General features: G+C 46.2%; 1 protein-coding gene across 3 annotated transcripts; it reads left to right on the top strand.

Annotated features, from left to right (window-relative positions):
* Positions 1–401: 401 nt before the first annotated feature.
* On the top strand, positions 402–13,442 carry frs3 (fibroblast growth factor receptor substrate 3). Of its 3 annotated transcripts, none has more exons than XM_049016532.1 (7): positions 402–764; positions 4,570–4,693; positions 4,786–4,874; positions 6,081–6,267; positions 7,420–7,593; positions 8,581–8,717; positions 8,850–13,442. In XM_049016532.1, the coding sequence occupies exons 3-7, from the start codon at positions 4,809–4,811 to the stop codon at positions 10,119–10,121; spliced, it is 1,836 nt and encodes a 611-aa protein (XP_048872489.1). In that variant the 5' UTR covers positions 402–764; positions 4,570–4,693; positions 4,786–4,808; the 3' UTR covers positions 10,122–13,442. The 3 variants fall into 3 exon arrangements, with proteins under 3 accessions (XP_048872489.1, XP_048872488.1, XP_048872490.1); XM_049016531.1 differs by having other exon boundaries at positions 402–798; XM_049016533.1 differs by lacking the exon at positions 402–764 and adding an exon at positions 818–1,003.
* The last annotated feature ends 1,192 nt before the right edge of the window (positions 13,443–14,634 follow it).

Below are 14,634 nucleotides of genomic sequence, written 5' to 3'. Positions count from 1 at the left end.
ATATTCAGTTAACAGAGCAGCGAAACGTTGCAATACAATACAACGTACAATATAAGCACAACATGCTAACACTACAAGATATCTAACATATAATATCTTATATGACACATCATTCAGAGCAAAGTAGCAAGATAAAGTAGCATACAGAATACAGTGGAATACAAAGAATGCTGCAGCAGTATTAGAGAATAAGCAGTAATGCTAATAAATGACAGGGCAAAGTTATAAACACCAAGCAGATCAGTGCAAAAGAGAGGTAGAGCTTAACATTGCATATTAGTGTGTGTTATACTTGTAGCAGTAGAGCATAAGCTGTCCCTGAATCACAAAACAAGTTCTGTAGATAGATTTTGATGCGAAATTGCTAATTCAGTTTTCATGCTTATATTTCAAACGGCCAAGTGAACGCATTCAGCGATGAGATTTTTACACAGTTTAAATTTCTGATGCAACTTCGGTTAAAGTCGCTGCGACCCCGGTCAGAATTAGGGGACTGGATGCTGGAAGGATGGATCTTGGCTGAAGAGTCAGGATTAAAAAAAACATTTACGCAAACAGCCCAAAGCCTCCGGCTTTTCTCGCTTAAGTTTAATGGGACTCTAGCTCCCCTGCGCGGTTGCGCGGTGTCACACCGCCCCCCGTCCTCCCTTGGTCCTCCAGCGGGTCTACCTTCTTGTCGCTCCCCTCCACCCCAAAGCCTCGTCGTTTGCCAGTGAACTCTGACTCCGCTGGACGGGAGATACCAGCCCGAGGCCTGTGCAGCAGTAAGGGGCGGCTGTGGGAAAACGTGCCGCTTGTGTAATGCTGTTATTTTTATTTGTTTTTTTTTTACACCTCCATGTAAATTTTAAAATGTTTCTCTTTTTTCTTAATTAAGCGCCAAAACAGACATTTTAATAAAAGTCGGCGGTATTGTCGTGCACCCCTCCCGCGCCAGGCGTAGGCAGCAGTCCGCAGTCTCCCTGTCGGGTTCTCGGTTCGCGTTGCGCTGTTAGCGGAGCATGTGAGTAGCATCCGGGGCTAACGCTTTACCGGCGGCGGCGGCCGCAGCAGCCTCGCCTCTCTCTGGTTTCCATTTAATTGGTACATATAAACAGTGCTGTCAGCCGTCTCGGGTCGGCCTCAGCTTCTAGCGCCTTTGCCGTTTATCTAATTGCTCGGCAGGGTTTGGTGAGATGCTGAGCTGTTTTTTTATCTCCATCTTCCTGCGCTTTATAATCATAAGAAACTCATTGACCGACAGTTAGCCGGACAGACTGTGGTGGATTGTTCGCTCGCTGCATTCACAGTTAAAATTCACAGCGCTGCATCTCTCTAAACATTTTATCTCACGCCGTTCGTGTACGAAAATTTCCCCGTTCGGTGTTTTTTTTTGGGGGGGGGGGGAGGGGGCGACTTTATCCAGAGGTTTCCGTCTGACTGATGCGTGGCTGTCAACCTCATCAGCGGCAGAATGAATGGATGGATGGTGGCGAACTGGATTGTGATGCTTAGCTTGCCCGATGAAGACAGATGGCCGTCTTTAATGACCGACAATTCGGGTGCACTCTCCGCTTGATTAAAGCGGCTCGGTAAAGCGCTGTCGCCAGCTGTGCCATGCGATCTGAGGGATGCTGCTGTTTTAGGGGGAGGGCGTCTTGGCTTGGCATCGCTTTAGCCATCGTACGCACGTCCCTTGAGTGCCATTTGTGGTTCCGTGAACTAGGCTGGTTTAACTCGGTCTCCTGCACGGTACGACTGTATTTAGTGGCATAGTCGGCGACGGTGGGGTTGGGGGGGGGGGGGGGGGGGGGGTGAGATTATCCGGTAAATGATGGACGAGGTGGCTGATGCTGCTGTGAGCGCGCATCGAGTTATGCTGCTAAAGCGGTAATCGATGAATGATCATCATTTTCTGTCCCTTGATAGATATCAGCGAGTGACACATATTGGTACAGTAGGAAGAGAGGATGATGATTACTTTAGTAGTTCGAGGTTGAAGTATGAGTACAAGACACATGATATAACCAGGAGTAGGGAAGCAACCCCTGTTAGACTTTTCCTTCTAATTTATAGATGGAATAGGAGGACGAACTTGACTGAATACCAGTTGTTTATAAATTTCCTGTGGTGGGTTTCAACTTGGATCATAGCCAGCAAATAAAATTTCTGTGTCCTTCTTGATTTGTTACTGGCAACAAGGAAGTGGTACAGTCACACGGATAAACAGGTGGCTTCTCATCTTGTATGTGTCGTGCATTGCTTAGCAGGTGTCATGTCAAAATCCACTTGCGTTTAACGTAGAGCCTTTACAAGCCTTGAAAGTTCAAGGTTTTGGTCGCGGCTCCATCCTCTTAACTGGTCTGCAGCAGCCAGCTGTGTGCCTCTTCTCTCTGTGGCAGAAGGATTTCCGTTTGAGATGAGAGTTCTTTGTGGTCTCATTGTGTCAGAGGTCCTGTCCCTATGTTAGACTCTGAGTGCTGCTAATTTTACCGGTTCTGCTTCGACCAGTGGCAATAGACCCACCTCTGTACAGGAAAGCACAATCTGATAAACTTAAGGTTCCCTCTTTTGAGAAATACAGTTCCAAACTTGTATATGTTTTTCCCCTTCAGTGTTTTGGACTAAGCTTACTTGGGGATGTAAATCAAGTGTATTTTCCATATTTTTTAACTTGACCAAGGATTTGTTTTTGTTTTATTATGTGTGTAATTGTTGGTGGAAGGTGACCTATTATGTATGGCACTGGTACTGGAGTAACCACTGGCTTTCGAATTTCATATAATTATTTTTACTTGGACATGGGTTTATGGATGTAGCATTGAAAATTATGCAAGTCTACACTTGGGATACACATGAGGTTTACTTGTTGACGCTCAAAGTCGGCAAGAGAATGGGTGTTAAATGTGCAGAGAATGTCAGCAGTACATCTAAGCTTGTACTTGCCCCGACTGGCCAGTGGGTGGTGCTGTGGTCAGAGTGCTTGACTAGTTAACTAAATTTCCAGTATTTCCTGAGTGGTTCTGCATTTGACTGGGACATGAAGGCTGATTGCCACAGGATTCTGAGAAGAAAGTGCTCAGTTTGCCATCCTTGTAGTTTTGAATCTTCTGCAGGCTGGTTGTGTTTCTGAATGCCATTTAAAGTACGTCTTGCTAAGCTCAGTGAAACATTGTTGGAGAATAATGCTGATATGGTACTTTTTGAATAAAAAGCTGCAAGATTGTAATGTTACACTTATGTTAACATATCACCATAGCTTTAAGAACTATGTTGTGCTCTTACTAAATTAAGTATGCACAGTTTGCTAAACAGATTTTTGTTAATGCTTGCTAGAACAGAAAACGTTCAACCTGGTTGTTTTTCAAAGACTTGCCTTGACACTTAATTACTTGTTCGTAGAATCTCTTTGCTCAAATGCAGAATCTGACAAAGAAATGCTTCAGAACGGAATACCTTCATACATACTTTTTTTGCACACTCAAGTCAAATAACGTAATAACTCATTGATGCAATACTATGTGGCTAAGTTAACTTATGTCATTGACTTACTATGGTTATATTCACTTTATTGATCCCCATGGGGAAATTCTCTTTTTTGCCTGCCCCATCTTGCTCTCCACAGGCAAGAGCAAGCTTGGCAGTGAAGGGCAGCCACACAGAGCTGGGAGTTAAGGGTCTTGCTCAAGGGCCTGCAGACATGCTGAGGCTGGGCTTGAACCAGCTACCCTCCAGTCACAGGCATAGAAGCTTGACTCACTGAGCTGCACAGTGCATTCTCGCAACACAGCTTTCAACCACTATAACAAGATACTAGTTGTAATAGTAGTTTCAACTTTTGAAATGATTTCTAATGTGTAGTTACTCCAATTTTAGAATTAGGTAGGTATTGGACATACAGAGGGATTCATATCTTGTTTCTGTGGCCTGTGACACTGACCCGGATAATGGGTTGGAAGGTGAATGGATATGTCACTGTCAGATGGTTTTTACTTTAATTGAAAGTTCTCTATCAGGACCAGGGCGCTCTCCGGTTTCTTCAGAGAAGTGTTGGATTCATGCAGCGTTTTAAGCGCCTTTTGGCATTAGGGAGGAAATCCGTCTTGTGGTGTATCGAGTGACGTGTTGTTGCCAGGTTCACACGTGTGAGTGGAACATATGTACAGCTTTGCAGGTGGTCTTTTAGTGGGCTGTTTATGGATGATTATGAAAAAGTTACCGTCTCTGCATTTGAAGATGGAACAGAGTGATGCATTATGGACTGACAGAATAGCTTTGCCTCATGTCCAGCAAATGGTGTACTAGCAATATAAGAAAAAGGTGGATATAGGTGCTGGATGCTCTGGCTTCCTGGTAAAAGGAGAGTGACATTCTACTAGGACTTGACACAGGTGGACGTGTACATACAAAGTAGTTTATAATACTAGATCTTATTCAGATTTTTTTGCGTATTGGTGTATGTTGATTTTCCTCTTTTTTCTAGTCTAATCAGTTCTAATTTAAAAATGTCAAAATATTTCTGGATAAAATATAGAACATTTAGCACTTTATTGGTCTGAACACTTTTCTACTTTTTGTTCTGCCTTACAGGGACAAAAATGTGCAGCTTTACATGGAAACGCCCTTTGAGCCTGTGCCGTCTTGGTCACCATGACACCCAGCAGAGGATTCTGGGATTGAGACACAGCTCACTCCCACAGATGGCCTGGACTGGGTGAGAGTACATGTGTGCCTCAGTTTTTTTGTGTGTCTACGTCTGCAAGTGCAGCAGGTATAGAAGACAAGGCCTGTATTCCCTCTCTGCAGGTGTGAGCTGGCCTGCTAGAGCAATGGGAAGCTGCTGGAGCTGCCTGTACAAAGACACGGTCCCAGACAACCACCCCACCAAATTCAAGGTCCTGGTGTCTCAAGCTTGTCTGCTTTCAAAGCAACGTTTTTCTGGAGATTATGTTAAACCTGCGTTTACATTATACATATATTCCAGAACTAATTATTGCACATAGCTTTTTATATCATGGTTTTGGTGCGGTAGAATATTCCTTTGACCGGTAAAATGTTAACCCATCTGTGTTAGAATCCCTGTCACCTGATTGGCTGTGTTGGAACAGAACCCCTCTCACTCATTGGAAAGCATTAGAATACAGCAAGAACTGAAATACCAGGATTCAGGCCAAGACCATCAAAACAAGCATGCCGCTCTAAGACATCAAAGGGAAGATGCCCCTGCTGACTTGGGCAAAGGGCAAATATAGTCACCCCAGTGCAGGCACTGTTTGCGCAGAGACATCTCCTCGTTACATCACAGTTTACATAGAGAGAGAGAGTTTTGTGGAAACTGTGTCCAGGGACCTGTGGTTGAGATTTCTAGGGAGAATACTGACATTTCAGGAAATGTCATCTTGGGTGAAAAGAAACTTATAACGATACCAGCAAGCGGTGGATCAAATGTTGTGAAAACGGGGTGGGAGAAAATTACTCCTGTATACTAAGCTTATGTCGGAACTGTGTGGTAAAATACATCAAATATCCGTATGTTACTGTACACTAAGCTTACGTCGGAACTGGGCTGTAAAATACACCAAATATTCGTATGTTAGGACTGAAATACAATTCCAAGTTCCAAAAGAAGCTGGGATGCTGTATAAAATGTAATAAAAACAGAATGCAGTGATTCACAAATCATATAAACCCATATTTAACTGAGAACATGGGCAAGATTACATCGATTAGAGGTTCTGAATGTCGGTTTTGATTCATTTTCAATGAATTGCCCAGCACTAGTTCAGGATTAATGGTGCCTTCTCAGGTGTGCAAGCTACCCAAGCCACAGGCACTAATGCACCCTCACACCATCACGGATGCTGGCTTTTGAACTGTCCGCAGATAACAAGCCGGATGGTCCCTGTACTTTTTAGCTCGGAGGACGCGGCATCCATGATTTCCAAAAAGAATCTGAAGTTCTGATTTGTTTGATTTCAAGGTCTGTTATATAAAGAAAGTTCACATGGAGGTATATTTGCTCATTTGTTTTGACCCTACACTGTATTTCCGTTCATTTCAGCTTTTTCTCTCAGTTTCACATTTCGGCCTTTTCATGGCAGGTGACCAATGTGGACGATGAGGGCAATGAGCTGGGCTCTGGCACCATGGAGCTGACGCAGACAGAGCTGGTGCTGCACACACGCAAGCGGGACGCCGTTCGGTGGCCATACCTGTGCCTGCGTCGCTATGGCTACGACTCCAACCTCTTCTCTTTCGAAAGTGGCCGCCGCTGCCAAACAGGACAGGGTGAGCCCAGCCCTCCTACCCCCCCCCCCCCCGACACAGCCCGCATTGTCCCACTGCCTCCCATTTAAGCCATTGGCTGGTTGCCCCAGCAGAAACTGTCTGGCTGGGTTGGTATCGGTGTTGTTATAGTTATCAAAATCTGAAACTATGAGAGAGCATTTTCATAAACTGAAATAAAATGCGATAAAAAAAAAATTTAAAAACTATAAAAAGTGCTGCTGAAAATAAAAACAAATGTGATATTTTACCATTTTTAATCATATTTATCTAAAGTAATGATTTACCTTTAATTGCCATTAATACCTAGAATATGTTTTGACCAATTTGAGGATATTACTGCATAAGGTGCATTGTGAATTCATGTAGGATTCTCTAAAGGATCAGACAGATAAAATAGCTGTACAACTTTCAGTCTGTCCCTAGAAATACATTGACTTAAACTTAAAGTACAAGTATAAAATAAAAAAACCTAAATAGAAATTTATATTTTAAGTAAAAAATAATAAAAACCATACTGAAAACTAGCTGGATTTCTAATGAAAATGTAAAATAATATAAAAAATAAAAGCTAAAATTAGCATAATCGCTATTATTTTGGTAAAAACTGAGATCACAATTATTTAACACTATTAGTCATTGACTTTGGAAATATCATGCATTTATTGAACTTGTCTTTTTAACAGTGGATTTTCTTGAAAACTCTATAATTCAACTGAGAAACAAATAAAACAGGGATGGAAAGAAGTGCCATGGATTTATGGCACAAGTCAAATTGAGAGCATCGTTGAAAAACGAAATGCGACACAATAATTGTCTTATCTAGATTTGTTTTGTTGTGATAGGTGTTGGAAGCCAAAATCATAATTGAAATTAAAATTCAATTAATTGCCTAGCCCTGCTTGTAAATGTGTAGTGTTCTTCTCCAAAGTAGCTAATATGTACCTGCCCCTTGCCTTCAGTGTCTAGTGGATTTTTTCAGCATATTATGGTTCCGTATTAGTCTGTTGGGACTTTGACATTGACTGTTATGAATCACGTAAATTGTTTTGATGTGCAGCATTTGGTGACAGTTGGCAACATAAAATTCTGTGCCACCTTGTGGTGGCTAATGCAGGCCGCCTTGTCTCAGGTTCTCTGACTCCCCCCATGCAGGGATCTTTGCCTTCAAGTGTACACGGGCAGAGCAGATCTTCAGCTTGCTGCAGGAGCTCATGCAGTGCAACAGCATCAATGTGGTGGAAGAGCCCGTTCTGATGGGCAGGCCAGGGCACGCCCCTGGCCACGCCCCCGAGATGGACCTGCCCCACACACCTCAGACGCCGAACAGTGAGTGCGCCATCTTCTTGGACATGACAGCTTATTTTCAGAATCCAAACAGACAGGCGTAGAGGCTTCTTTCCTGGCTGGATTAACATGGTGGTTCAGAAGCCAATACTGCACCGGAAGGGTGCAAGTTCAAAACCGGGGAGTAAGGCTTCTCCTCTTTGACTGAAGTGCCCAAATTAATTTGTGAAACTGGTTAATCTGTTATTTGGTGTGATATTAGAACCACCACCTTATCATGGTGGGGGGGTTTGTTGTGCCACCATGATCCTAGGAGCTACGTTGGCGAGGGCAGTTGCCTGTGGTCGGGTCTTCCAAGGCAAATTTGTCCTAGGTGAGCGGGCAGTCTATGCACGATTCAAACAGACTCCCACAATGAATATTATAAAGGCCCATGTTACTCTGCCCGGATTGGGGAGACCGAGGCCTCCCCCTGGAGCCAGGTATATAAGATTCTAACAGGTCTGGATGCTGTTCAGCCAAATTTCAATATTAATTTAAATACGAACATTTAAGCTATTAGTTTAAATATTAGGATGCCATAAGTGATACGGTCACCCGAAGTTTATTTTTTATAGATATCTACTTTTTCTAAAAACATTGGTCGTACATGCAAGTCATTGTAAGCCGCACAGGTTATATGTTGGAGACATTCTGTACTGGATCAGTGGTTATGGTCTGGGATGCACGTAACTGGTATGCAAGTACACATTCACCTATAAAAGCGATATATGCGGCAGTCGATTGTTGGTAACAGTGCAGATACACACAGAATAAGTATGCATTCGTAGTGTTCGAACAATCAATTGCCACACACATCACTCTTAAAGGTGAATGCGTACTTGCGTACCAGTTATGTGCATCCCTGGTTATGGTAATAGATAGATAATAATAACTGATGTTGTGTTTTAGTATTTAACTGTATGTTTGCCTTGGGAAAACTGGGGTTTTCTCCCTAACATCACTCTGGGCCTCCCTGCCTGCCCGCAGCTCCGGCGTACTCCGTCCAGGGATTCCCCAATGGATACCCGGGCTACCCCATTAGCGCAGACTCGTCACACGCTTCGTCTCGCCACCCCTCATTGGCTGACGAGCAAGGCCACAGCCTCATGGGCCTCGATGACCAGGTAACCCATCGCAGTGCTTCGGTATGAACGTGGCCTACCCCCGTCACTTGCAAGGTAGTGATGCCACAGTCTGAAATGAATGTGATTGCAGTGAATGGAAGCTCAAAGGTGTGTGTTCCTTTGTTCCCATAGACCCACACGTATGTGAACACAGCCACTGTGGAGGGAGAGGTCAGAGGTCGACACTGTGTCCACTCTCTACCTGAGGTACGGCCTAGCCCTTTTCCAGAAACCACACGGAGTATGCCATCAGCGGCAGGCCAGGGGGGTGGCCATCCCAGCATGCACTGCTGTCCGCACGAGGAACACGGAGACCCTCAGGTCTTCCTGCAGACGGCCTCGCAAGAGGCGAAGTTCATGCTGGGACCCACCCCAGCTCAGCGGCACCTCCTGGAACGGGACAGGGAGAGGCACGTGCACCACGGGCACGGAATCCGGGGCTTGGAAGAAGGGGGTGTGGCCTCAGAGGCAGAGCCGCTACACCCACGCAACCCCCATGCGTACCACCACCATCACCACCACCACCATCCGGAGGGCTGTCACATGGCACGGCTCACCTATGAGAATGTCGATGGCCTGCGAGGGGCGGGCCGGCGGGGTGGGGTTGCCCGACGGCTCAACCTGTGCCCCGGCAGCACGTCGCACTCTGGGGGGTCTAGCAGCAGCAGCAGTGGAGGGGATGGCCTCCCATTGGCCCTCCCACACAGTCACAGTCATGGGCCCGCCTCCTTAGCCCCACAAGCCTATGGCTGTGAGCGGGGTGTGGGCATGGCTGGGCCGGGGATGGGTGGCGCCCACCGCAGAACAGCTCTGCTGAATTACGAGAACCTGCCCTCTCTGCCCCCCGTGTGGGAGTACCGAGCCCTGCAGAGGGAGGAGGACGAGGAGGAGGAAGAGGACGAAGAGGGCGGCCAGGAGGAAGACGAGGAGTACGAGGAAGAGGACTATGACGAGTACGAGTTCTCGGAGGGGCCAGGCACGCCCAATGGGTACCACCAGGACGGAAGCCATGCCCTGCGTGATTACGTCAACACCGGGCAGGTGGGACTGGCCCTATCGCGCCGGCAGCACTGCCCAGCAGCCAGGCCGGGACCAGGCGGGGTATTCAACTTTGATTTCCGCCGGGGTGGGGGAGGGGGGCAGGGTGTGGGTACAGGGGGCTGCGAGCATGGACACGCCCCTCCCTCACGGCAGCTCAACTACATACAGGTGGAGCTAGACGCCGAGCGTGGGCGTGAGGCCCTGGCAGCGGGGGGAGGCCCTCCGGGTGCTCGTCGCAGTGAGTTCTACGCCGTCATTGACCTGAAGAAGACTGCCGCCATGTCCAACCTGCAGAGGGCGCTGCCGCGAGATGACGGCACAGCCCGCAAGACGCGCCACAACAGCACTGACCTACCGCTGTGAACTATGTGTCTGGTCCTGACCCATTCCCTTACCTTCCATGTGATTGGCTGAGGGGTGGACTAAAACAGTGAAATCAGAAGGAGAACAGTAGAGTGAGAGTCATTCCTTCAGTGAGGCCAGGGGGCTGGCCGTCCGTGTGACGGGGGAGGGTCAACCCATTGGGTCTTTTGTACCACCTCTAAAGCTGCCATCGCCTCCTCCTCGTGTTTAGTTTAATTTTTGTCTAGAGCTGCTCTTTCCTGTCATTTGTCTTGCCACAGGAAAGGCTGAAGTTCGGTTACTGGTGACCTGAGAGCCCTGAGCCCTTTGTGTTTAGTAGAATGTAAGTCTGTGAAAGGCAAGAACAGTCATGCACACGCACTTGCACACGCACATGGGCACTAGGAGAGCGCCTGCTACAGGAGGCCACCTGCTCCTTTGCAATAAATATAAACTAGTGTCACATGGACAAAATCCCCAGACTGTACTGTAGCCCCTTAGAACCTAGACTGTACTTTGGTCGCTAAGACAGCCCAGGGGTGTCAAACTCCAGTCCTTAGGGGGCCGGAGCCCTGTGTAGCTTAGTTCTTTCCTTCTTCCACCACAAATGATTCAGCTCAAGAGCTGTGTGGTAATTAGCACAAGGAGGTGCAAGGAGTTGAATCAGGTGTGTTAAATGAGGGGAAACCCAAAAATGCGTAAGGCTCCGACCCTCCAGAACTGGAGTTTGACAACCCCTGTTGTAACCCATAAGACCCTAAACTGTACTGGATTCACTAAGACCGAGGAGGTGGAGCTCAGGCTTAAGGTGTCCGCATTTCCCAGTGCTCAGGGGACAAAGTTAAGTGGAGAACGTTGTCCCACGCATGTGCTGCCTTCACTAAGCCATCACACTGCCTGTAAGAGTGAGAACCGCTTCTCACTGATCTTTGCTAAAGGCTCTCTGGACAAATGCTTGTGAAGTAAGGGAACATCCTAACAGTGACGTTTTTATTTGTCCAGTCTGCCCTCATAGAGTTTTAAGTGCTTTGTTGTTACCAGAAAATAATGCTCAGTCAGTGTTTCCCCTCAAATTATAACATTGAACGTGACACAGCAATTCCCTATTCCACATCTAACCTGTGTGTCAAATATTGACAATTTTATTCAAGGGCACGAGGATTTCTGTAATGGAAACTGCATCGAGGGAAACGGCACGTTCAGTGGAAACCATGTCCTGAACACACTCATGTGTTAAGAGCAGGGGTTTCCACAGAAATTACCTATAGGTCTATAGCCTTATGGAGACAACAGTCCTTGTTAGCTAATTTAAATACAGAAAATAAACCAGCAAATGTCCTGTCAGGTCGCCACGGTACGAAACGGAGAACAGTGGGGAAGTAACCTATATGGTTTCAAGAAGGGCCTGTTTGCTATATTTTATTATTTTAATCAAGTTGCTCACTTTTTATTTTTGCTGCTTTCTTTTTATCTAACAGTCTGAGATTTGGCCCAGTTCATCCATCTGCATTTCATCATTTTTTTCTCTGATGGCTGGCAGGTAGATGCATCCAGTGAGGATGGAATCCATCATGGTACCTAAGTACCCTCCCGCTCTGTCTTTGCTTATTCAGCTATGAATTTAATGGCCATAAACCTCTCTGGTGGCTTTAAGAAGCCGTACACTTGCGTGTTGGGCCCGTTCACCAGGGCTGCACTCACTGTGGTCCGACCCCGAGTTGTCGCGGTGGCAGACGGGGCCGGTGCCGCAGCCACAAACCAGTTGCCGGAGTGCCGGTTTTTGGTTGCCTGCCGTCTGTAGTGCAGAATCCTTGTTACTGAGTGTATCCTTTACGGGGCAGAATTGTTTTTGGTTCAGCTGTGCTGCTGTAACTGGCCCACATTGAGAGAGCCCGCAAAAGTGGGGGCTATGACCAGTCCGTCTGAATCGCACATTCATCTGACACACAGCTCTTATGTGCGAGGAGTGCGTCTGTTGTGTTAAAGTGCCAAATCTCTCAAATTCACACAGTCTGAACATGCGCGCAGAAAGCATTTGCTCAGTACTTCGTCATAGTGCCATTGTGGTCAGCTTGCAACTTGAGGGCTAAGCATTAAAACCCAAATACCTCACTGATGTTATCTTGTTTTTAAACTGTGAATGAAGGTCACCTGTAGGGACCCACCGTACCTTGCAATTTCTTCACTAATAAACTCGTGTGCGGTTGGTAGTTTGTATAGATGGGACCAATGGTCAGGTTGAGTGTACTGCACTTTGTGTGTTTCCCCTGCCTCCTTCAGACTGACCTCTGCTGGAGACACTCTGTATTGCTGGATCTCCCACAGCGGATGGTACGAGTTTGAAGAGAAAGGGACAGACCGAAAAAAGGGGTCTGAGCCCGTGCATTATGGTTCGACTGCCAGTAATGGGGTATCGTGGTGTAGGTGTGTAGTTTTTAGTTCATCTTTAGATTTACCATGACCGCACTTTTGGTTCTATGTCTGTGAAAATATGTGCTGTTCTTTTGTAGGGTTTGTTTGTGTGACTGTAGCATGCAAGCAGGTAATGACCAAGCTGCTTGTGATAAAGCGGTAGGCTGCTGTCTTACTCCTGGCCAACCTTGACCAACCAACTGGACCGCTTGAGTTCCATGCCAAACTCCCCTAACCCCCAGCACAACCATCACCTGGCCAGTTTGTTCTATTTTAGGGCATTCATGCAGGATGTGTCTGTCTGTGCCTCCATGTAGGAAATCATACATATTCCAGATGGCCATTGCATTCCTGTGTGTGTGTGTGTGTGTGTGTGTGTGTGTGTGTGTGTGTGTGTGTGTGTGTGTGTGTGTGTGTGTGTGTGTGTGTGTGTGTGTGTGTGTGTGTGTGTGTGTGTGTGCGCGTGTGTGTGTGCGTGCGTGCATGTGGATTAGGTTTATATTACATTGTGGGGAGCAAATGTCCCCCACATTGTGATAAACATCTGTTATTTTGACATTGTAGGGACAATTTTTTAGGACCATTTTTTTTAGGGTTAGGGCTGGATAGGGGTTAAGGTCGTCATGTTGGGTTTTCCCCATAGACATGAATGGAGTCCCCACAAAGATATAATTACAAACCTGTGCGTGTGTATATTGGGGACACCGTGCTTGCTTGCACATGATATTGCGGCTGTTACTGAGCTCACTGCATTACTCAGAGGGTGCAGGACAAATGCAGAGCATGGTTGTTGCACATGATGTCTGCAGCTTCTGGATTTCAGTTGCCTTAGTTGCAGTCTGATTATTTTGCTTAACATATGAAGCTGTGCTCCCGTCATCCATGGATAAATTTGCCCGATCCTGTTAACCTCATATCATAGTATTATTTTATTTACTTTATGCATATAATGACTCATGTCTAATGTCTCAAAAAGTAAATATGTCTAGTGATCCTATCTTGAACATGTATACAGTTTCTTACTAGAGTACGTGGGTGACATTACTGTTACCTACTCAGTCCCATTCGCTGTTAAATTTGCCCTTGCAAGAAGCACTGGTCTGGACCTTCAGTTAGTTTGACTATAGCATTTCTACCTTGTGCCATCAGTTTCATGTGCCATAAGTGAGTGGTGCCAAATCCCCACCCCAGATAGCCTGGCTGGTCATTGGGTAAGCAGAATACCCTCATTTCAAAAGAGTTGTGACCCCCTATTGTTTACAAAAATATGTAGACCTTGTGTAGGATAGCAGAAAGTAGGTATGGTCTGCTGCATGGTCAGATATCCTCTTTTCCCTGGTAATCTCTGACCTCTGTCAACCTCTGACCTGTCAGCAGGCATATTCTCAAAGCAGCCAGTGTTGTATTGCATCGTGCCATGTTGACTGTGGCATGTATCCCATGCCCACCTTGACTGCACTGACTTTCCTCATGTTCTTGTCTGCTAAACATGAGTGGTTAGGTTCTGGTAGAGCCTAGACACATTCCCCTACCTCTTTAGTCTTACAAAGAGAAAGCAACCTTTTTTCACATTCGTATCAGAACGAGGCTTGTGCACTGCACATTGTATATCATGAAATAACCAGACACAAAACTGTAAGTACATAATTTTGGCACCTAATTTAACCCGAGTTACATTTTGCTTTCACTCGTTCCCTCTAACAATCTAAAACACAGTCCAGTGCCCATTGTCTTAGCCCGCCGGTGGCACTGGCAGTGTTTCATATGAATGGTTCTGCATTTCTGATGTCCCCCCCCCCCCCCCCCCCCCCCCACCCACCAGAAAGGAGACTTAGGATTTGCCGCGGACACTGTTCTGTCAGCCATTCTCCTGGTTGGTCTCAGAAGGACTTCTTTGCATTTCTGCCGCCTTACTCCAGCACACCCCTGGAGTCTCTCTCCGTCCGGCAGTGTATGAAAGGGTCCCTGTCTATATACTGTCTATATATCGTTTCCTTTATTTGTTTGTTTTTTTTTGTACAGAAAGCATGTTCTTTTAAGTACTGAATTTGTTCCAGTAGGCTGTAAATACTCGCTTTCAGTACTTGTCTTGTTTGTGTCAGTCTGTCCGTCTGTCTGTATC

This window comes from Brienomyrus brachyistius, chromosome 6, assembly GCF_023856365.1.
Source record: "Brienomyrus brachyistius isolate T26 chromosome 6, BBRACH_0.4, whole genome shotgun sequence".
Classification (NCBI taxonomy): Eukaryota; Metazoa; Chordata; class Actinopteri; order Osteoglossiformes; family Mormyridae; genus Brienomyrus; species Brienomyrus brachyistius.
The sequence above is the reverse complement of the archived record's forward strand: the minus strand, read 5'-3'. Positions and strand labels throughout refer to the sequence as shown.

Coding starts and splice junctions, on each gene's coding strand:
- frs3 (XM_049016532.1), top strand. CDS start 4,809: ATGGGAAGCTGCTGGAGCTGCCTGTACAAAGACACGGTCCCAGACAAC. Junction 4,875..6,080: donor ACCACCCCACCAAATTCAAG/GTCCTGGTGTCT, acceptor TTTTCATGGCAG/GTGACCAATGTGGACGATGA. Junction 6,268..7,419: donor CCGCTGCCAAACAGGACAGG/GTGAGCCCAGCC, acceptor CCCCCCATGCAG/GGATCTTTGCCTTCAAGTGT.